At 42.6% G+C, this 24,569-nt stretch overlaps 1 protein-coding gene across 2 annotated transcripts in view; it reads right to left on the bottom strand.

Moving 5' to 3' along the window:
- The window catches only part of rhbdl3 (rhomboid, veinlet-like 3 (Drosophila)), a 110,382-nt gene that overhangs the window by 24,539 nt on the left and 61,274 nt on the right, over positions 1-24,569 (bottom strand). For both annotated transcript variants that reach the window (XM_056280688.1, XM_056280687.1), the window contains 3 exons: positions 19,707-19,865; positions 11,063-11,287; positions 8,722-8,870 (listed from right to left, as the gene is read on the bottom strand). In XM_056280688.1, coding sequence (XP_056136663.1) covers positions 8,722-8,870; positions 11,063-11,287; positions 19,707-19,865 — 533 coding nt within the window. The remainder of the gene's footprint in view (positions 1-8,721; positions 8,871-11,062; positions 11,288-19,706; positions 19,866-24,569) is intronic.

Raw genomic sequence — 24,569 nt, forward strand, 5'->3', positions numbered from 1 at the left:
GCTAATAACACAAGGCGTCTAATTCCAGTTAATATTTCACCTATTGGTAGCTCTAAGGTTCTGATTACTACTGATCACTTCAACAAGATGCTTAAATTTGGTCTCATAAATATCAGATCACTGTCTACCAAAATCTTACTAATAAATGATCTGATTCTTTAACATAGTTTTGATATGATTGGGTTATGTGAAACATGGCTGAAAACAAATGTTTTCCTTCCCTTAAATGAAGCTTCCCCACCCAACTATACTTATGCCCATGTAGCTCAGGCAAATAAACAAGGTGAATCCAGTCTTTTGAGGCTCTTGTTCTTGGTCCATCTCCCTCAGCCATGAACAGCCTCTGCTCAGTCCAAATTGTGAAACTCTATCGACCTCCTAGCCCTTACCCACTATTTCTTGAAGAATTTGGAGAATTTGTCTCAGGCCTTGTTACTCACTCTAATGACATGCTAATTCTTAATGATTCAATATTCACCTGAATAAGGCTGCTGATCCTCTAAGTAAAGCCTTTCTGGTGCTTGCTGATATTTTTGGGTTCACTTAGTTTGATCAAGAGTCGACTCATTGCAGTGGTATCACCCTTGATTTGTTTTTATCTAAAGGGATAGCTGTTTCTGATCTGAATGTCTTGCCACATCTGCTGTGTCAGATAATTTTCTCGTCAAATTTGAAGCATTATTGGCCTGTCCTGTAAATGTCAGCACAGATGTAATTGCCACTCGCCTCATTGGTCCCTCCACTGTAGCTACATTTGGCCAGCAGCTGCCTTAAGTCTTGGCTCCTTTCACTGTAGAGACACTCTGTTGAAAATTTCACTAGTCACTTAAATGTGGCCCTCTCTAGTTTCCTCAATTCAGTAGCACCTCTCACTACCCGAGCTAGGCAACTAAAGAGGCCTACACACTGGTTTAATGACAACACACATGCTCTTAAGCAGGCCTGCAAGAGACTGGAACGTAAATGGCGAAAATCAAAATTCGAAGATTTTTTTTATCTTGGCATAAGTATCTATTGAAATACAAGCATGCTTCAGCTACTGCAAAAGCAGCATATCTCTCTCACTTAATCAATATTAATAAATATAATCCCAGATTTCTCTTTGACACTAGCTAAATATACTAAGAAGCAGCCATGTATTAGTTGCTCAACATTCACTGCCCATGTGTTTCTAGACTTTTTCTCCAATAAGGTTGATGAGATCATAAACAAAATTAGTTCTTCAACTCCAGCTACTCTTGCAGGTCCTGCCTTACCAAAATCACATCTATCCAGTGAGTCACTGATAGTCCCTGTTATTACAGCTTTTGGGACTGTCTCTCTTGATACTTTGACTAAGCTCATGTCCGCTTCTAGACCAACTACCTGTCTACTTAACCATTTACCAGCAAAACTTTTTAAAGACCTCTGGCCTTTCATGGGACCGACAGTTCTTACATTGTTAATCTATCACTTACTACTGGCACTGTTCCCAGTAGTTTTAAGACAGCTGTGGTTAAACCTCTACTTAAGAAACCACACCTCAATCCAGGGTCTCTTAATAACTAACGACCAGTCTCTAATCTTCTATTCATTTCCAAAGCACTGGAGAGAGTCAACAACTTTCGACCCATTTTGAAGAAAGTATGAACCTTTTCAATCAGCTTTCAGGGCCTGTCACTCCGCTGAAACTACTCTGACCAGAGTGGTGAACAATCTTATACTATCTATGGACTCTGATTCCACCTCTGTGCTTCTACTACTGGACCTCAGTGCAACCTTTGACATCATTGATCGCTATACACTAATGGATAAAATAAATTGTAATTTTTCTCTCTCTTGGCTTAAGTCCTACTTATCTGGTAGAACACATTGTATCTGCTATCATAATATTACATTGAAATTCTCTGACATTAAATATGGCATACCTCAGGGCTCAGTTCTTGGCCCTCTACTTTTCTCTCGTTATATTTCACCTCTTGGCCAAATTATATGCAGTCATGGAATAAATTTCCATTGCTATGCGGTTGATACTCAGTTGTATGTGCTTATAAGGGCTGATGATCATACTCAAATGACTAATTTAGAGACCTGCTTGGCTGCTGTAAAAAATTGAATGTCACTAAAGTTCCTGCTTTTAAATTCGGATAAAACTGAGATGTTGGTCATTGGCCCTGCTAGAAAGAGACACCAATTTGATCAAGTAAAAATTACAATCGACAACTCTGTGATTTCACAAGGTGTTGCAGCCAAAATCTTGGTGTTAAATTTGACCCCAGCCTTTCTTTTGACAAGCACATTAAAGTAATCACAAAGATTGCCTTTTTTTTTTTTACCTACATAACATAGCTAAAATTCTGTAGTTCCTGTTCATGGCTGACGCAGAGACTCTAATACATGCATTTGTTTCATCCAGACTTGATTACAGTAATGTTCTGTTTTCAGGTCTGTATGCCAGGTCGGTTTCTGTCTCAATAAATTTACCAATCACTGTTCTGACAAGAAATTATAGGGTATAGATTATTGACTTTTGCAACTGTTCTCTTTTCTCTCACATGTTCTTTCTGTCTCTATGAATTATGTCTTCTCCTGTATCTTCTCCCCTGTATGGTGTGGTGTGAGTCTCCCCTACGTGCACATGTAGTTTGTCTTCCTCCCAGGTCTCCATTGTGATGGTGGTTGCCACCTGGATGCTGCTTGGCATCCTCCTCATCACATTCTTTATATATCTTATAAATCCATATAATTTTGTTATTCTGTTTAAATGTTATATCCTTCTCTGTCTCCGACGTGGCTAATGTTTTTTTTCTGTCTCTTCCCCCGTGTATGTGAATGGTGTGATGTGAGTCTCCCCCATGTGCATGTGTAGTCTGTCCTCCTGTCAGGTGTACATGGTGATGGCGGTTGTGTGGCTCAGACAGTTCCGGTGGCATCTGGACACTGCTTGGCATCCTCCTCATCATATTCTTCAGAGATCTTTTATTTCCATTATAATTCTGTTATTCTCTTTCAATGTTTTATTCTGTATATTGTGTAAACACAACATCGTTTGCACATTGTCCATCTTAGGAGAGAGACCCCTCCTCTGTTGCTCTCCCTGAGGTTTCTTTCTATTTTTTCTCTCTCTTAAAGTTTTTTTTTTAGGGAGTTGTTCCTTATCCGATGCGAGGGTCTAAGGACAGGATGTGGTGTTGCTGTGAAGCCCACTACCAAGGCAAATTTCTAATTTGTGATAATGGGCTATACAAATAAAATTGACTTGACTTGATAATGAGAAGTGGACTTTAACAGCCCAAATACCATCAAAAAGTCCTCTGTTGCTGGATAGTATTTAGAATAAGGTTTTATCTAGTCCTAATTCTCTGTCAGTGATAAACCAGCTGGAGACAGATACTGCGTGTGTGTGTGTGTGTGTGTGTGTGTGTGTGTGTGTGTATGTTTTCATGTATGAGTGTGTTTGTGTGCAAGTGAGAAAAACAAGACTGCTCATTGCTCCTGTGAGGTTTGTTTTTGGCCCAGTATTTGTACTGTTTTTGTGTGGGGGGATTGGGAAGGATAACTGGTACTGAGCTGTTCAAGGGATTACAGTGTGTGTGTGTGTGTGTGTGTGTGTGTGTGTGTGTGTGTAGGAAGAGAGAGAGAGAGAGAGAGACGGGAGGGTAAGAGAATTCAGTCATGAAAGCCAAAGAAAGAAAGGAATGATGTGACATTGGCTTGTGAATAATGAAGAGACATAGAAGGTTTTCCCTGGTTTGCTTCCAAGCATGCAGTTACCGTAGGGAGCCTATCATTCTCCCACAACATTTTGGGCTTGACTCCTGTCCATGGCCTTTGTTGAATGGCAAAACAGAGAACAAAGGAGTAACTTCTGCACACTGAAATGCTCCCAATACTTATTTTACTCAGCAACATTTCAAACAGATTGCCTCATATTCCTCTTCTGAGCTCTGTTGAATGGTTTCCACTCCCGTAACCTTTTTGTTGCTGCTTTCTACCAAATGCTGTCTAAAAAAAGCAAAGAAAAGGAAGATGAAAAGAAAACTTTAAAACATGTGATCTGCCACCTGCTTAAAGTTGTAATCTGTAACATATACTATTGTATTGGTAAATATTCAGTTGCAGTAATGCAAATCCATCACAAACTGCAAATATTTTTGGGTCACTTTGCCTTGATAATCAATGAACTATTAAGAGAAAAAGACAGCGGTTCCGATTTAAGAACTGTAAATGGCATTGACAGCTAGCCATCAAACATTTCCTTAAAAAAAGAGTCTTTCAGGTGTCCCGGTGGTGTGGTGGTCTATTCCGTTGCCTACCAACACGGGGATCGGCGGTTCAAATCCCCGTGTTACCTCCGGCTTGGTCGGGCGTCCCTACAGACACAATTGGCCGTGTCTGCGGGTGGGAAGCCGGATGTGGATATGTGTCCTGGTCGCTGCACTAGCGCCTCCTCTGGTCAGTCGGAGGGAGTAGCGTGATCCTCCCACGCGCTACGTCCCCCTGGCGACACTCCTCACTTTCAGGTGAAAAGAAGCGGCTGGCGATGCCACATACACTCACTGGCCACTTTATTAGGTACACCTTGCTAGTACCGGGTTGGACCCCCTTTTGCCTTCAGAACTGCCTTAATCCTTCGTGGCATAGATTCAACAAGGTACTGGAAACATTCCTCTGAGAGTTTGGTCCATATTGACATGATAGCATCACGCAGTTGCTGCAGATTTGTCGGCTGCACATCCATGATGCAAATCTCCCAGTCCACCACATCCCAAAGGTGCTCAATTGGATTGAGATCTGGTGACTGTGGAGGCCATTTGAGTACAGTGAACTGATTGTCATGTTCAAGAAACCAGTCTGAGATGATTCGAGCTTTATGACATGGCACATTATCCTGCTGGAAGTAGCCATCAGAAGATGGGAACACTGTGGTCATAAAGGGATGGACATGGTCAGCAACAATACTCAGGTAGGCTGTGGCGTTGACACGATGCTCAATTGGTACTAAGGGGCCCAAAGTGTGCCAAGAAAATATCCCCCACACCATTACACCACCACCACCAGCCTGAACCATTGATACAAGGCAGGGTGGATCCATGCTTTCATGTTGTTGATGCCAAATTCTGACCCTACCATCCGAATGTCGCAGCAGAAATCGAGACTCATCAGACCAGGCAACATTTTTCCAATCTTCTATTGTCCAATTTTGGTGAGCCTGTGCGAATTGTAGCCTCAGTTTCCTGTTCTTAGCTGACAGGGGTGGCACCTGGTGTGGTCTTCTGCTGCTGCAGCCCATCTGCCTCAAGGTTCGACGTGTTGTGCGTTCAGGGCTGCTCTTCTGCATACCTCGGTTGTAATGAGTGGTTATTTGAGTTACTGTTGTCTTTCTATCAGCTCGAACCAGTCGGGCCATTCTCCTCTGACCTCTGGCATCAACAAGGCATTTTCGCCCACAGAACTGCCGCTCACTGGATATTTTCTCTTTTTCGGACCATTCTCTGTAAACCCTAGAGATGGTTGTGCGTGAAAATCCCAGTAGATCAGCAGTTTCTGAAATACTCAGACCAGCCCGTCTGGCACCAACAACCATGCCACATTCAAAGTCACTTAAATCACCGTTCTTCCCCATTCTGATGCTCGGTTTGAACTGCAGCAGATCGTCTTGACCATGTCTACATGCCTAAATGCATTGAGTTGCTGCCATGTTATTGGCTGATTAGAAATTTGTGTTAACGAGCAGTTTGACAGGTGTGCCTAATAAAGTGGCCGGTGAGTGTATATCAGAGGAGACATGTGGTAGTCTGCAGCCCTCCCTGGACCAGCAGAGGGGGTGGAGCAGCGACCAGGACGGCTCGAAAGAATGGGGTAATTGGCTGGATACAATTGGGGGGGAAAAGGGGGCCCCCAAAAAAAAAAGTCTTTCTCAAGAGTAAATCCAATGGTTAAATGTTTCACTTCTGGAGCTTCTTGTCTGGGGTGGAGTCCCACCGGAGCTTCTCCACCTCAGTAAATGATAAAGACATTAGACGGTGTGTGAAGTGATCGAGGGCCCACTCACCTTGCCTGTGGTTTCTTCATAGTTTACTGTTTCATTTAAATTTTTTATTTTGTTTGATCTGTTTTATGCATCACACTGTGACAAGAGAGTGTGGTATAATTAGATTTTTTTTCCCCATTGACTGTTACAGTTCATAGTTTTTGTAGTTAGGTTAATATGAGGCTGTTAAGCGAAATTTATTATGGTCAGAACTGCATTAGCAGCCACTGACAGATCAAATGATGCAACAACAAAAAATGAATGCTAGGTAAGTAAAAGCAGCCAAGGCACAGTAAACACGGCACATTTTCATTGTAAAATAAGATTTCAGATTACGGAGCACGACTGAACAAGAACCAGCTCTTAGCTGATGAGGCATATGAAAATATACTGCAGGAGCATTAAAGAGACCTACTAACAATCACAGGCTCAATAGAATTACATAACCATTGTAATATTTTTAAGGGATGTGTTTTTGACATTTCATTGGCTTTACCAGTATCTTTACTGGTAAATGGTAAATGGACTGCATTTATATAGCACTTCTCTAGTGTACCAACCACTCAAAGCACTTTACAGTGTATGCCTCACATTCACCTATGCACACACACATTCACCCATTCTGACACACACACACACACACACACACACATTCATACACTGATGGTGGAGGCTGCCATGCAAGGTGCCAACCCGCTCATCAGGAGCAGTTAGAGGTTCAGTACCTTGCTCAAGCACACTTCGACATGCTCTCTGGAGGAACCGGGGATCAAACCAGTGACCCTTCAATTACTAGATGACGACTCTACCTCATGAGCCATGCCACCCCATAGTAACGGTACAACGTGTAACATTTACCCCCCACCCCACCCCCATACACACAACTCGCTAGATATCTGAAACCCTGGCATCTTTGCTATGAGAAGAGACAGTCTAGTCTCTGTATACTGCTGTAGAAATTTTTTGAATGGGTTGTACAAACACTGCAAACTACGTATGAGTAACCTCCTGCAGGTAAAGTGCAATGCTGGCAGACGCACTGCACAGGTGCCAACACTTCTGTTGGACAGACAGTGAATATCACTATAGGACAGTGAATACATGAATACAGAAATCAAACATTATGGTACAAAGCTATTACAGAACATACTACAGAAAAAAGGGCAAATTAGAAATTATGGCTGGTCTCTAACAATAGCCTGTCTCATTCAAAGGCATTTTCTCTCTTAAATTGGGGTAAATACAGGGCCCCAGCCATTTGTTGAGAATTTATGTTGTTTACATGTATGTTTAGGATATATACATGGCATATCTCTCTATGTGTTTAAAGATCCCGCCATAGTCCTCTACCACGACTATTTCCCGAGGGCCTAAAGGAGTTCAGTATATCCGTGAGCGATCATTGATTTATTTATCTCTCCCAGTTTTTTGTTTCACCACACGCTGTCATCCATTGCCATACCACCAGATTGTCTTAATTAACTGCTTTATTAGGGCTCTCTACTGCCCTAGCCTACATTTACCCAGTACGGTAATTAAACGTGAATAACCTGGCCTGCTCCAGGAATAAAATGGTGTGTGGTGTTTTTCTAGGCGAGCAGGACATGAGAAGGAGAAGCTAAAATAGGAGGTGAGGGCATGCGAGAAGGAACAGGTATGTAAGAAGAGAGGAGAGGTGAGGAGGAGAATGAACAGGAGAGTACAGGAAAGGAGTGGGGAGGAGAGCAGAAGAAAGGAGCTCCAGCAGGCAAACACAAAGGGGAAGGGCAGGTCAGCTGCAGCATTTGGATGGGCCGCCGAATGCACAATGGCATAAATTCAGCAGCACAGGTACACGCTTTGTAAAACACTGGCTGAAATAATAATCATCAGACATCGTTCAATGACGCCCCCTAGCCAGCTGCTGCTGGCTACGTCACCTGTGGCTTTAACCATCACTGTCTGAAAATTTGAAGAATGTTCTTTTACCTTGCACATCGCCTTCATCTACATTTTCCCGTTGATGACTTAAATAGTTGTAATTGGTTGAATAAAGAACCACTCAGTTGCTTGGTTAATGCCATCAGTATGTATCTGTGAAGGGAAGAAGCTGTGCCAGGGTGTGTGCAGGAATACCGGTTTCCAGTCAACGCCATTGAGTTGGGACAGATTAAATCCTGCCAACACACACACACACACACACACACACATGACTAACCAAATATAAGGAAAGAACGAGATGCGGACGCTATCTCTCATTTATGGACAATCTCCAGTGCGCCTCATTGTTTCTAACCTGTTTTACCAATGTTGTTTTTAGTGCGTTTTTAACATAAAAAACTGCTGTCACCCCAATACCATCGTCATCCATGTCTCTGTGGCGGAGAACCCTGGTAGAGCCCCGGCAAGGGCTCAGTTGTAGCAGAGCCTTGTCACAGAAGTCAATTACTTTAATCCTTACTTAACGGAATCTTGAACACTAAACTTCACTCTTTCCCATCATAAGTGCAACCTGCCTCGCAATGAACCGCGACAAAACTGAAGCAGAGGGACCTACCAGTCCCACTAGTGGGACCATAGCTCAGGATGCTATTATCAGCGTAGGATTTTGTGCCAAGCAGTGTTGCAACAACTCCTGACAGGGCCATACAGACACCCAACCATGTCACAGGTATAATTCATCTACAGAGAATCACAACAAAACAACAACTTATCTGATGGGAACTCACCCAGTGTGCATGAAGGCATAGCTGAGATACCTCCAGGCTTGGGCTCGTAGCTGGGGGTGGTAAGGCAGGGGGCTCTTCAGGAAAGATGGACTGGAAACCTGGAGAACCCAGCGGTCCAACTGGAGGCCATAGTACATAAATACTGCTACCTACATTGTGGGTTAGTTGGGGGGGAGGGTGTGAAAAGGGATGGCATGGTTGAAGGGAAAAATAATTACAGCACGGTTTATATGAAGGGGATAACATGAAGGAAAACCAAGACTTTACCCGCCTGCAAGCTCACTTTGGAAAAGCCTAATTAAACTGCCTACTGTGAATATATGCAAAGCGAATGTAATGTTTACAACGCAAGTTTTGCTTTTCCTAAGGAATTATTTCTCGAATAGCGCATCAAGAGCTCTGTGATTCCTTATAATCAACATCAGCCTTGGGGTGTACAATCTGTATGCAGTGCATTTCTTCCCACAGGCTGTCACTCTGATGAACACTTAACGCTGCCATTAAGGAGGAGAGGGACAGCAAAGAGAAATGAATCGGACATTAAATAGGCGTGTCTCTGGGAAACGCTTACACCCTCTTTCATGAGCTTGACAACACTGGAGGTCAGAGGCAAACCACCCATAATGAGCTCCCTGTGAATACCTTAAAGCATCTCATGTGCATATATTTGGTGGGCGAGCTTTGGAGCAGCTAATTATCCCATCGGTAATGATTTAAGCCACTTTATTTTATGTCATTGTAGGGTACAATGAAATTTTTTTTCTGCATTTAACCATCCTATTGTATAGGAGCAGCGGGCAGCTGTAGCGCCCGGGGACCAACTCCAGTTCTTCTTTTCATTGCCTTGCTCAGGGGTACAAAGAGGAGTATTAACCCTAAAATGCATGTCTTTTTGATGGTGGGAGGAAACCGGAGCACCCGGAGGAAACCCATGCAGACACGGGGAGAACATGCAAACTCCACACAGAAAGGATCTGGGACGGCCTGGGGTTCGAAGTTCGAACCCAGGACCTTCTTGCTGTGAGGAAACAGTGCTAACCACCGTGCCACCATTACATTAAGTGCATGCAATAAGTGTTAGTTAATCGGTAATAAGACCCTTATACATCCTTATAAAATGCTTATTAACATTATTATGTGTTAATAAGACTACATAGGTGTTAATAATAACATCATAAACATGTTTTCAGTTACTAGATGACGCTTGCAAAATATGCAAAACCTACTTTTTCACACTTGTCTAGCATTGTAAGTCGAATCTGCATACAATTTTGCACCTAGCTTCTAAGGCAGGGGTGGACAATCTTATCCAAAAAGGGCTGATGTGGGTGCAGGTCTTTGCTCCAACCAAGCAGTTACACACCTGTGTCTCCCAATCAAGTTCCTCAGCAAAGACGCTACTGGCGGATTAGTGGGATCAGGTGTGTAACTGCTTGGTTGGAACAAAAACATGCACCCACACCGGCCTTTTCTGGATAAGATTGCCCACCCCTGCTCTAAGGACCTTCATGATAAAAAGATAATAAAAGAATCTTGATAATCCACAAAATGCAAAAGTTATGACTTATAAGGGTCTTATAATAATGGATAATAATACTAATAATAATTACATTTATACAGCACTTTATCTAGACACCCAAAGCGCTTCACAGTGAAGGAGGGAAACTCACTTCAACCACCACCAATGTGTAGCACCCACCTGGGTGATGCACAGCAGCCATTTTTCACCAAAAAGCTCACCACACATCAGCTTGAGGTGGACAGGGAGGGAATCATTGAGCCAATTACACAGGAGGTTGATTAGGTGGCCAGATGGAGAGAACCATTGTGGGGATTTTGCCAGGACACTGGGGAACCCCCAACTCTTTGCGATAATGCCATGAGATCTTTAATGACCACAGTGAGTAAGACCTTGGTTTAACATCTCATCTGAAGGACAGCATCTCCTACAGTACAGTGTCTCCATCACTGCACTGGGGCACTGGAATTTGTTGTTGTTTGATTTTTTTTTTTATTAGGACCAGAGGGAAGACTGCCCCTTACTGGCCCATCAATACCACGTTCAGCAGCAACTCAGTTTTCACGGGAGGTCTCCCATCCAAGTACTAGCCAAGCCCACACATGCTTAGCTTCTGTCATTCGGCAGAGCCAGAGTACAAGTTAGTATGGCTGTCAGTATCACCTACCAACCTATATTAACTAATACTTATTATAGTCTTATTAACACAATAACGTCAACAAGCATTTCATAAGGACTTACAACGGCCTTATTACCTATTAGCTAACACTTATTATGTGCACTTAATGCAAAGTGTTACCATCCCATCTGTCAGCACTTTACCTCTGCGATGGTGATAGCGATGATGAGCCACGGCGGGGGGCAATAGGTGTAGCTGTCGAAGTACCACTTGCGATCCACCTCGCGGGGCAACGTCTCGTAGGCGACGTGTCGGACGAGCCGCTGAGACAAGCCCAGGCCCACCTCCTCTCTCAGGGAACAGCCTTTTAGCTGCCTGCTGCCCTGCAGGATGGCCCTCCGGAAGCTGTTTGAGCGCTTGTTACTCATCTGGAGAGAGAGTGCAAGACCAAGAAGAGGAATTAAGGAGGACAGCGAGAAAGACAGAGAAAGACAGAGACAGAGAGAGAGGGGGTGGGGAAGCAGGTGGAGAGTCAGAGTGACAGTGAATTAATGCTTGTTCAGGAAGTCTGTCTCTATTTCACACAAGTTATTCACCTGAAGAACAGATACGGGCTCAAACTTGCACCACTATAGACAATTCAATTTGATTTACTAAATGTGTGTGTGATAACTGAAATATATTTTGTGATGTGCACTTGAAATTTTGTGAGCCAGTTTCAACTGACTTGAAAACATTTAAAAAAGACTGTCCTTCCATAGGCCTGCACAAATTTACAAGCTTTACTTAACCTTCCTCCACTAAGGGGAAACCTTGATTTTAAAGAGTAGCTAAACCCTAGGTCATTTTAGTGAGTTTGCTGACATGGCAGGCTGGTCTTGGCCCTCTGTGATGTTAGCATAGCAGGATAAACATAGCTGCAGGTAATAACATTAATAATGGATCAGTTTGATTATCAGCACATTTATATTTATACAGCTTCTTCTGAGTTGACAGACAGACAGACAGACAGAACCAGCGCTAACAATTGCCAAAATTGGTTCTTTGGCACACCTATATCCATCAAATCCAAAACTAATGTAATCCCACCTTCAACTTGAACCCATCCGTCATTCCTACAGCACATCTCACCACTGTCACACTGCTAAAGATAAGCCTTACCCTTTCAGCCACTAAATTTAGCATTCAGCATTTGGTTAAACCTTTTCAAGCTGCCTGTGGGCCCTTAATGCCAGCTTGTAAACTGGTTAAAAGGCATATTGGCCCCTCACCCACTAAGCTGTGCCCCTGCTATGGCCAAAACAAGTCATAGCCTCCACTGCACTTGTTTGTAACTTTCATCTAACAGTGGTCTGCATGCAGAAACAGACAGGAGAGCAGCAGAGAGACGGCACTCAGTAGCAGCTCAGCATCACAAGTGCACCAGCCCATGGATTACCTTGTGTTTATGATCCAGTGCAAAAAGTACTGAGGAAGATGTTTTGTTGTCCCTTACAATTTTTGTTGTCATGCAGACACCATTGTAAAATTCAGTTCAGTCCTTGCTTGTCATTTTTACTTATTTTTGTACGTTGGTTGTTTTGTTTTGTTTTTTTAAACTATTTTTGTAAACCTCCAGCATTCTTTTTATTTCGCCTGGATAAATGATATATTTTCTCTGTCTTTTAATATATTTTATTTCTGTTTTTATCTTTTAGCATCAGTGTTTCCTTATGCAAAGAAACAGAAACATCACAGAATACCAAGACCAGCCTGGCATGTTTTAACCTTTAAATGGATTTTAACCTCTAGATTTCAGCATACTCACTAAAATAGTCTAGACTTTAGTTACTCTTTAAATTCAGTTATGCAAAGCTTCCAGATTGTGTTATTTCAAATTCAACTCTCCAAAAACATTCAGATTATTGACACATCTGGGAGACTGCCAAAATAATCCTATCAAATTCATACAAGGAAGTGATCTAATGCCGTACACATACCTGAAAAGCCAGTCATAAACTCACGTTTCATGCGGTTTTATAAAAGCAGCCATCAAACTCCATGAATACATCATGTGTATTGAGCTTTGCAAGTGAATTTAAAGCAAACACAGAGGAGCTAAATGTCAAATAAGCAAATACACCCCAACTTTTTAAACTGTACAACAAATGAAACGAATTTGCACATGAAATAAATATTCACATATTTTCACTTAAGTTGTCTACCAGCACAAGTTTCAGCCACTATAACTACATCATCAAGAACATTCACGTTCAATTGCAAACTTTAAGATATTTCCCGCCGTTATTCTAAAACTACTCGTAGGCTTCCCTCCTGCACTCGGCGTGCAGGACGTGCAGGCGCACTGAACACAACCAGGCATGCCTCTTCTCCAAGGTCAAACAGTGACAGTAACCACACTGCAGGACCCCTTCGTTCCTCACCGTGGCAACAGAATACCTCCACCATCACCGAGCAACCACCAGGCCCTTCCTCCTGCTCCCAGACATCGCCTGTATCTGCTGCCAAAACACGTTGGCCTCCACTCAATACACAGACAGTCGATTTACAAAACGCTATGTGCAGACTTCAGAAAAAGTCCGATATGTCCAAACATTTCTCATTTGATTTTTTCCAGCTATAAAATTTTTTTTTAATCTGAAATTTATTATTAAGTGCAATTTATTCACCAAGGACTTGAGTTACCTGCTAACATTAAATAGCACCATAAATTATTTTAATTGCTAATGCAATTTGATTTTTTGAAATTATGGTGATCAAAATTTACTGTTTCTCACACACACACACACACACACACACACACACACACACACACACAAATGCACGCATGCATGCACACAGTGTCAAAACAGCCACATGTCCACTGGGGACATGCATACATGCATGCACACAGAAGACGCCTACCTGTTTATGCAAGCAAGTTGTAGATCTGTCGCCTTTATAGTGTTCACAGTACTTTAAACTATGCAGAGAGTGTTCCAAAAAAACAGTGTAAGATGTCACTTTGATGCCGTTATTCATCAAACGATACTGGCAATGCCGTCTCTAGTCATCAACTGTTACTTTCTTCTGAGTTGAATCACTACTGCTTCAAATCCTTTTGCCTTTCATTGCACATCCCGAATGGTTTGCTGGATCCTCCATGACAATGCACTGACTTCTGTCCTAGTTCTCTTCTACACGCTCTCCCTTTCTTTCAAACATTCTCTTTCTCATTCTCGCTCTCTCAACTATTCATTTCACCCACTCAAAGATTCAACTCTGCTTTCGCGTCTGTGGCTCTGGTAGCGGAAAACTTTTTACTTTTTCTATTTTTTCTCCCCAATTTTAACCATCCAATTACTCCACTCTTCTGAGCCGCCCCGGTCACTGCTCCACCACCTCTGCCGATCCGGAGAGGGCTGCAGACAACCACATGCCTCCTCCGATACATGTGGAGTTGCCAGCCGCTTCTTTTCACCTGACAGTGAGGAGTTTCACCAGTTGCCCCTCCCCCCCGAACAGGCACTCCAACTGACCAGAGGAGGCACTAGTGCAGCGACCAGGACACATACCAACATCCGGCTTCCCACCCGCAGACACGGCCAATTGTGTCTGTAGGGACGCCCGACCAAGCCGGAGGTAACACGGGGATTCGAACCGGCGATCCCCGTGTTGGTAGGCAACGGAATAGACCGCTACGCTACCTGGGTGCCCTTGAGGAAAACGTTATCTAAAAAAAGAAGTGTTTATTCTGAGGTAATAAAGGTAAGCCATATTGTTTTCATCAAGGACAGGAATGGGTAAATTAGACAAATGCAGTGCAGCAAAGAGTACATTATGTACAAAATGATGACGGCTCTTTTGGTTTGTTGGCTTGAAATATGGCTGCAAAAGTGCTTCCCACAATGGCTTCGACTGTTTTCACTGTGCTGTGCCTTGTTATGTTAGCTTAACCACAGCCAGCAGACTGAAAAGAGGCAGCAGACTCGTCAATAAACATGGCAATAAACCATAGGAATGAAAAAGTTTAAAAGTGCACATTACTACAAATAAACGTGGGTTGATTGAAAAGACGTGCAGAAAATAAAAAAGCAACAAAACTTCTGAAAATAAAGAAGCAGAATATTAAGACTGGCTTGTTCTTCTGGTTGAGTTTAACGGGACTTATATATAATCTCCACAGAGTCACTTTTTGGAGATAAACTTCAGAAATAAACAAATTAATTAGATGAGCCTTGATGTCACAAACAGCAAATCTGTGGGAAAGTGATCGCTGGTTACCATGGAAACCGACCACTTCCAGACCACACACACCAAAGAGAGTTGGACCAAACTTCAAGTGCAAATTCACTTTCTAACACACAGGCACACACACACACAAACAAACAAACAAACACACACACAGTTACTCGAGTCAACACAGAACTATACAGGGATACACACATACATGCACACAGTTTGTGGACATATTTCTCTCTCTCTCTCTCTCTCTCTCTCTCTCTCTCTCTCTCTCTCTCTCTCTCTCTCTCTCTCTCTCTCTCTCTCTCTCTCTCTCTCTCTCTCTCTCTCTCTCTCTCTCTCTCTCTCTCTCACACACACACACACACACACAGGGACACACAAATATGCATGCTAACCCAGTTTGTGGATGCATTTGCCTCCCTCTCTCTCTCTCTCTCTCTTACACTCACACTCTCTCACACACACACACACACACTAGAGCTGTGAACGAATGCCAAAAATAGGCCTCGAACGAATAACGAATATTACACACTGAGGTTCGAATGGCATTCGAATACCTTGAATTTGCATATCACCCCCAAAAATCAATACAGAGAGAGTAAGTCTATTGTAGCCCGTGTTTTTATTAACAGCATATTTATGACAACATACAACTCCAGCACATTGTCCGCACATATTAGTCCAAAAACTTGTTGAGCACCCCTAAACATAAAATAAATCTGACTAGGAAAAGGCCAGATGATGTTAACTAGGGCCTACTCTAAGTAACATACAAGTAAAATAAATCTGACTAGGAAAAGGCCAGATGGTGATAACGAATTTACCGTAAGTAACATAGGCATAGTAAATTATCCATGACCCACGGGGCTTAAAAAATAAAATCAAGAGTCCTACTCACTGTAGTAGTATAAGAAGTTGTGCTAATAGTGGTTTGCGAGAAAAACCAAAGCGTCCACGTGTTCAGACTCGAGAGCGCTCCTTTTTTTGGTGACTATGTTTCCCGCATCAGAAAAGACACGCTCAGAGCGCACGGATGTCCCTGGCACGGCGAGGTATCTCTGAGCCATCTTCCCAAGGTGTGGATATATTCTCTCTTCGATTTTCCCATTAACAGCCCAAAACCCAAAGAATTTCCATACGTAACTTCTCAGATGTTGTGGAGTATAAATGACTCTCGCAGGAGATGTGCTAGTGCTAGTGCTAGCGCTTGGGTCACAGCCAACGTTCTTCTCGGATTCCGCCATTTCCTGTGTTCTATGAGCCCGCCCGCTCGGCGTGGGAACTGACAAGAGCTTTTTAATTTCCGGTTTTACTACGGATGTAGGCTATGCTTATTTTCATAAAATACGTTTCACGAAACCATCATTTATTTCCATTTAAACGTGTGTGCATTAATAATAATAATATTAATAAGGGGGAAAAATATATTAAAAAAAATATTACAAAAAATCGAATTTCATATTTTCATATTCAAATTCGAATATTATTACCATAATTCGAATGTACATTCGAATTTCAAATGCTATCTGACAGGCCTAACACACACACACACACACACACACACACACACACACACACACACACACACACACACACACACACACACACACAGCGTCCTCTCCAGCTCGTTCCCTGGCAGCCATGTCAAATAAAGACAGTTGATTCTTTGGGTGAAGTGAAGGCTGTCAGAGGAAAAAAAGAGAAGGGAAAGGAGAAGAGGTGGTGGGAACAAATTGGTATTCAGCCAACAAGGGACACAGGGACAATTTCAGAGTTTGATCCTTGAGAAAACACTACCAGTGAGGGCCGGGTGATGGGTGGGGGACAGAGAGTAAGAAACTGAAAAGGAGACAGAGATGAGAAGAGAGGGGGAAGGAAAGGACGGGCAGAGTCAACATAAAAAATGACTCTTAGTCTACATGACGGAGAGAAACACCTACTATACCTGACAGAGACCGAAGCCCCGGGTAGATAAAGAGCCAAAAAATAGCAGAGTAGGATGGACAAGAAAACCAAGAGAGACAGACAGCACGGTTTTGAGGATAGGCTATGAGTCTATGGAGAGACACTGCAAGAGAGAAGAAGATACACCAGAGAGAGACAGACAGACAAACAGACAGACAGACAGATGGAGACTGAGAGATGGAGAGAGAGACAGAAATAGATGGAGACTGAGAGATGGAGAGACAGAAAGAGATGGAGACGGAGATATGGTGAGACAGACAAATATATGGACACTGAGAGATGGAGAGACAGAAAGAGATGGAGACAGACATGGAGAGAGACAGAGACAGAAAGAGATGGAGAGCGAGAGAGAGAGAGCAAGACAGAAAGAGATGGAGAGAGAAAGAGAGCAAGAGAAAGAGATGGAGAGAGAGAAAGAGATGGAGAGAGATGGAGACAGAGACGGCGAGAGAGAGCAAGAGAAAGAGATGGAGAGATAAAGAGAGCGAGAGAAAGAGATGGAGAGAGATGGAGAGAGAGAAAGAGATGGAGACAGAGATGGTGAGAGAGAGAGCGAGAGAAAGAGATGGAGAGAGAGAGCGCGAGACAGAAAGAGATGGAGACAGAGAGATGGCGAGAGAGAGAGCAAGAGAAAGAGAGCGAGAGATAAAGAGAGCGAGAGAAAGAGATGGAGAGAGAGATGGAGAGAGAAAGAGATGGAGAGAGATGGAGACAGAGACGGCGAGAGAGAGCGAGAGAAAGAGATGGAGACAGAGATGGAGAGAGAGACAGAGAGAGAGACCGAGAGAAAGAGATGGAGACAGAGAGATGGAGAGAGATAGACAGCGAGAGAGAGAGAAAGTGTCTCAGCGATTTCAGCAGTGACTGTGAGGCAGCAGTGAGCATGCAATTACTGACAATCACGCTGACAGACAGCTTTATGGAAGAGCTGTGGTGCAACGGAAAGATGAGGATACAAGTAAACCCCTCATGCACCCCCTCCGCCCACTCCTCCTCTCATCTCTCCATTTCTCCCCCAACCTCCTCTTTCTGGGCCTTTTATTGCTCTCCTTGTTTAGCCTCTTTTGCGGCTGCCATAGTGAATGTATGAACCATGGGGGGGCCAAAGGGACAACTGCAGCTGAGAAAAAACACACACCAAAAGACACACAAACACGCGCGCGCGTGCGCACGCACGCACGCACGCACACACACACACACACACACACACACACACACACACACACACACACACAGCAACTCACAGCAGTGACTCACACCCACACCCACACACACAACTGCTTGCTCCTTATTCATTTCTGTCCCACTTCTAACGCGGTACCGCAACCCGCCCTGGTCATGTGACATGGATGGACCAATGGAAAACCAGCGGGATAATAGCTCTGACATTTTTCCCAGTATCCCACAGGCCCATTCCCAACCCACACTATCAAACAATAGGCAGCTCTGAAGTCAAGGAAGTGTTTATGAGTACGAGAGGCAGAGAGAGAGGAGAGAGGGGGCAAAAGAGAAAATGAAGAAAGACAAAGTGACATAAATGCAACACATTAATCCACTGGCGTCAACTGATTCCTTACATATCTGTCGAGGGGCACAACCGACAGCGCCACAACCCAATTATTCTTTCCCGCACAGATGATACCGTTCTTGTCTCCACTGTGCTCGTCAACAGTTGAAGCTTCAGTGAGAAACACTGAGACAGTGATGAGACAATGGGCCCAACTTGAGATGCTTAAATGAAACTTTGGGTATTGAAGAAGCAACAATTTTAAGGTAAAACTTGTGTCAGTACAAAGTATGCACCAGAGGGCAATTCAGGAACCAGGAACACTTTATTTGTCATTTCATTTCATGTACTTCTGTACATGAAATGAAATGACATAGTGTTTCCTCCAGCCCACAGCAGTGCAACACAAAGACAAAAACGCATATCCGAAAACTACAAGAACTTCAAGAACACACATATCCAAACTAACATACAGCCAAACTAAAAAAATAAATAAAAAACACTGTCCAAGGAAACGAACGCCAGCCAGGATGACTACCAGAACTGCCAGTCTGCATGGGCTAGCAGTTAGCTTAGCCTGCCCCGCTTATGCATCCTGTCAGACCACCCTCGGTGTTACCCCGTCTGTCACCGCTCCAGGCAGGGCCGTGGTCCCTGAGCCCACAGGACACTGCAGAACAAGCTCTCCCAGCCAATCCAGCGGCAGCTCTCCCAGCCATCAAACGAAGATAAAACTTAAACACAGACGTGGACAAAGACACTGCATGGACGGTACTGGGTGAGGTCGCTGCAAACGTGAATTCGCACCGCCACCTTCCCACACCAGAAGCGGGGGGAAAAAAAAGCATTCCCATACCAAAGAGTCTGCTAGAATCCTCTTCACCTTGTAGAAAAGGTGGTTTAGAATATGAATTTATGAACGCAATGCAACAAATGTTAAAAGGTAAAGTGAGGTTGTGGATGGATATTTATGAGAAAGACACAGATAAAGATATTTTAGATGTCCCACTTTTGACATGTTCCCTGCACATCCTTGAATGTGAACATTACTGACGCAGGATCGCGTCATTGATGGGATATACTCCAGCGTCATGGCAACAACTGGATAACACAGTGTTGGTGAATATTACTGACAGGTCTTAACATCTCACCAGGTTGACAAAGTCTTGGTAGCAGATCTTTCCATCTGCGTTGCCATCTGCGAGGGCTAGCAGAACCTCCAGTTTGTGGGGGTCAAGCTCTGACCCGTGGGTCGCCAGCAGGTCCCTAAAACGCTCCGTGCTGATGAAGCCTGAATTCTCTGGATCGTACTGCAGATGAGCACACACACACACACACACACACACACACACACACACACACACACACACACACACACACACACACACACACACACACACACACAAACAAAAGCACAATTAAAAATGTAAGCAAATTTGTAGCTTGGGGTAAGTAGGATAGAATATTACATAGAATATAGAACAGAACATTTTGTTTGAATAAAAAATCCACATTTTTTTATCAAGGCACAATGCACATGCAATACATTGACATAAGCATGAGATTTAACAAAGTTAAAGGTAAATAAGAGGTCAATATGGCACCAAACTACTGATGATAGTTTGGGCTAAATCCACTGCACCTTAAATCTGACCTGATTCTATTTATTTCCCCAAATGTGACACAGGTCAGACTTTTTAGAGAAATGTGAACACAGAGGACCCACATAGAAACACATTTTTTAATCTATACTGGCCTACTTGTTGACGTACTCCTACGTCAGAAATATACCCCATATGTGACCACGTGTCTGGTGATGACGCTTCATGTGACCAGTATGACACTCTCCATGGCACCCATTGGTGGGATAGGTCGGCTCACTATTTTGGCTTTCTTTCAGAGACCAATCACAGTTGTCTCTGAAACTATAGACCAATGAGATTAGAGGATAGGACTGTGACACGTGTTGGGTACTACTCAGGGTATTTTTGGGTATGGTAGAAACTGTACATTGCAGGACTTCCGGCCCTTTTTTAACACCTTGGCCCTTTTTTGAAACTTGATTATTTCCACCCGACGAAAGCTCCTCGTTATAATACTAACCTTTGATTTTGGATCATGGACCTCTACTATTGGAATATGGACATGTGGACTAAACATTAATTCCGGACACTACAATTGGACTTTTTCCACCACTGCCACGCTCGCCATAATATCGGCTTCGTTAAGCCCAGTACCTACGTACATGAAAAATGAACTATCTTCAGACAACTATGTCATCCACTGAATATAGTAGACTACTTCAGACTCGAATTAATCTTTTTTTTTCTAAACTGCATTCATCTCAAAATCAGAACCTGCTTCTTAAATTGTTTTGACACTTCAAGGTAACGGTGTGGAGTTCATGTGTTTGCGTGATTGATTGAGCGTGTGTGTGTGTGTGTGTGTGTGTGTGTGTGTGTGTGTGTATATATGGTATAGTTGCATGTACGTATGTATGGATGTGTGTGTATATATGTGTACATACATACATGCACTGGGTTATTTTTTGGCGTTCTTGCGCTACTCTGCTCCTGTTTTATTACTAAATCTGTTGGTGTGTGTTTGTAGTACATACGCAAGCTCGGTAGAGCTCTCTGTTTTAAGGATAGATGGATAGTGCTTTCATTTAGTTATTCCGGAGGTTAATAAATAGTTTTCCCTGCAACTCATCATAGGTGGTAAAATGGGCATAGGTACAAGGGGGGATGGCAGATGGGTGTGGGGGGGAGGGGGTTAGTTATGTTTTGGTTTTGGTTTCCCCCTCATTACTAGCTTTTGCATTCGGGTCAGCATGTATCTGTCAATCTTCTTGCTGCACTACCTTACTGGGTTTACACGTATACCCAACAACTTTTCAGCTAAATCAAATCACTATATCCCATTATCATTTGAATTTCAGAGATTGTTATAACAATAACCCAAGCAGTTCAGTGAGAGTGAGAGGCTCCATCAAAATTATCTCGTGGAACGTAGAGGACCTGAATGGACCTGTGAAGCATGCTAGAGTATTCTCTCACCTGAAACACTTAAAACACAGACATCACATTCTTACAAGAAACACACTTGTGCATAATGGACCACCAACGACTTAGCAGTCCCTGGATAGGCCACATTTTTCACTCTACAGTCAACCTTAAAACGAGAGGTGCAGACATCTTAATTAATAAAAAAAAAGTAAATTTTATTCACTCTAAAATCATCTGTGACTCTAACGAGCGATATATTATAGTAACTGGCTCCCTTTATTAAACCCCAGCTGTTCTTGTCTCTGTGTATGCCCCAAATTGGGATGATGTAGTTTTTATGAAGAATATTATATTGTTGCTTCCCAATTTACACGCTCAAAGATAATATTTGGAGGAGACATTAATTGTGTGATGGATCCCAGTCTAGACAGATCTAGCTCTAGTACAGTTACACCTTCCAAGATGTCGCAAGCACTGGCTACTTTATGGATCAGTGCGGCTGGGTCGACCCATGGAGAGTCTCTCATCCAGCTGATAGGCACTATACTTTTTATTCACATGTCCATAATTCTTACTCCAATCTAGATTTTTTTTATATATATATGTAGATAAGACACTTCTTCCCTCTGTAACCTTGGTTGAATACTCCTCTATAGTTAATTCTGACCACTCCCCTGCGATACTTGACTGAAGCCTTGAAAACCATCATAGAGAGAGTCACTTCTGGAGATTGGATTCCCTGTTTCTGTGTGACGCTAAATTTTGTAATCTTATCACCCAGTCTATTAGCCTCTTTGTGGAGACTAACAAAACTGATGATACCAGGCCATCTTTACTATGAGAAACCGTTAAGGCTTTCCTTAGGGGCGAGATAATTTCATATACCGCTCACAATAACAATGCATGAAAAAGATGACAACGCGAGCTTTCAGAGGCAATAGCTGATCTAGACCGCCGATGTTCCATGTCACCATCTCCTTAACTGTTCAAGGAGAGATTTGCTCTCCAAACTAAATTCAATCTTTTGTACACAAAGGACACAGAAAAGATGCTGCTTAAAGCTCGGGGAACATGGTACGAACACTGGGATAAGGCAGGGCGCCTTTTAAAACATCAGTTGAAGGGCAGGATGGTCTTACAACAAATTTCTCAAATAACCAATAACTCAGGCTCACTGACATATAACCCCTCTGAAATTAATGAGACTTTCAGAGCCTATTATTTTGATCTATACAAATCTGACTCACCTGGCGATGCTGACATGTTAAATTTCTTTAATGAGATCAGTGTTCCTAAATTAACGCCGGAACAGCACAAAAACTTGGGAGACACCACTAAATCTTAACAAAATAATGGATGCCATCAAGTTAACGCAGAGTGGGAAATCCCCGGGACCGAACGGCTATCCTGCGGAATGTTATAAGAAGTTTTCCAATCAATTAGCACCTTTTCTTTTAGAAATGTTTGAGGACTTGTAACAAGCAAGACACATGTGAGGGAGGCTCCGACAAACAACTTTTATTTCTTTAAGCCTTCAAGTTCTGTTGGTAATTTTACTCCTATTTTGACTTTTATATTGGACTACAAGACTAAAACACCCGCAAGAGCTCACAAAATGATAAGGAAAGATAGAAAAGACAAAAGTGAAGTGACTACCTAACTCCACAAGAAACAGTGAGTCCTGTAATGGCGTCTGATATGGAAACTAACGTCGAGCCACCCACCGAGCTAGACAAACTTCGTGCTGTTCTATTGAAAGAACTAACTACAACAATGACATCACTGATAAAAGAAGCATTTGAAAGTGCACTTTCGCCCACCTCAGCATCTTTGGACAAGATTCGAGCCACAACTGACTCTCATGGTCAAATATTAAACAAGGTCGAGCACACACTATCAGACTACAGCAAAAAACTGGTGACACTGGAAACAAAATGCACTGCTCTTGAGTTGGAGAACATCCAGTTTAAAGCCAAGACTGATGACCTTGAAAACAGGTCTTGCCGATCAAACCTGCTAATTATTGGAATTCCTGAAAAAATGGAAGGAGCCAACCTGGGGAAATTCATGTCAGAGTTTCTCGTGGAAGTGTTTGGAAAAGACGTTATTCCCACTCCACTCATCCTTGACCATTCACACATGTTTTGGTCATATGTTTTGGTCATGCTCTGCACTTCAAAATTATTGGTCTTTAGTTTTCAACACCCTTTCAAATGTCTCACCGAAGGATTCTTTTAGCCTGGAAATCTCCCTCATCACCATCACATTCTGGGTGGTTAAAATATATAATGATAGGCACTATTCTTTTTATTCACCTTATTTAACCTTAGAAAAAATTAAATATACTCTGAGGGGATCAAAAGAACGTTTTTACTCCAAATGGCAGCCTTTCCTTTCCTATTTTGCAAACCTGTCTGTATTACCCTCGGAGTAGAGATCAGATGGTAATGAGAGATCTGTTCTAATTCTATCAAAACTATACTGAATTTGTCATTATTCATCTATACCCTTGCAGCTTTGGCTGGCTTGCTTACTTTTTACATGTATTTTATAAATGTACATCGTTCAGTGCTTTTGCCTATGAGACTTAATCAATGTTAACCCATGAACTTATGATGAGACTGAGATATGGTAATGTCATTTTATTTCCCGATACTCCTAAGGCATGGGGAGGCGGGGGGCGTTCATCTGTTGTTTTGTCTGTTGTTTGTTTTGCATTTCTTCTAAAAATATAAAATGTGGAGATATTTGTTACTATTGGATACTGTATTTGTACATACATCTCCAATAAAAATAATTTTGAAAAAAAATGTTTGAGGACTCTCTCCAAGAAGGTACACTACCACCAACACTTACTCAAGCTTCTATTTCACTGATCCTTAAAAAGGATAAAGACCCCAATTTATGCTCTTTTTGTCAGCCTATTTTGCTTCTTAATGTAGATGAAAAGCTACTTGCTAAAGTCCTTGCAGGTAGAATCGAGACTATTTTGCCCTCTATAATTTC

Source organism: Lampris incognitus, chromosome 5 (genome assembly GCF_029633865.1).
Source record: "Lampris incognitus isolate fLamInc1 chromosome 5, fLamInc1.hap2, whole genome shotgun sequence".
Lineage (NCBI taxonomy): Eukaryota > Metazoa > Chordata > Actinopteri > Lampriformes > Lampridae > Lampris > Lampris incognitus.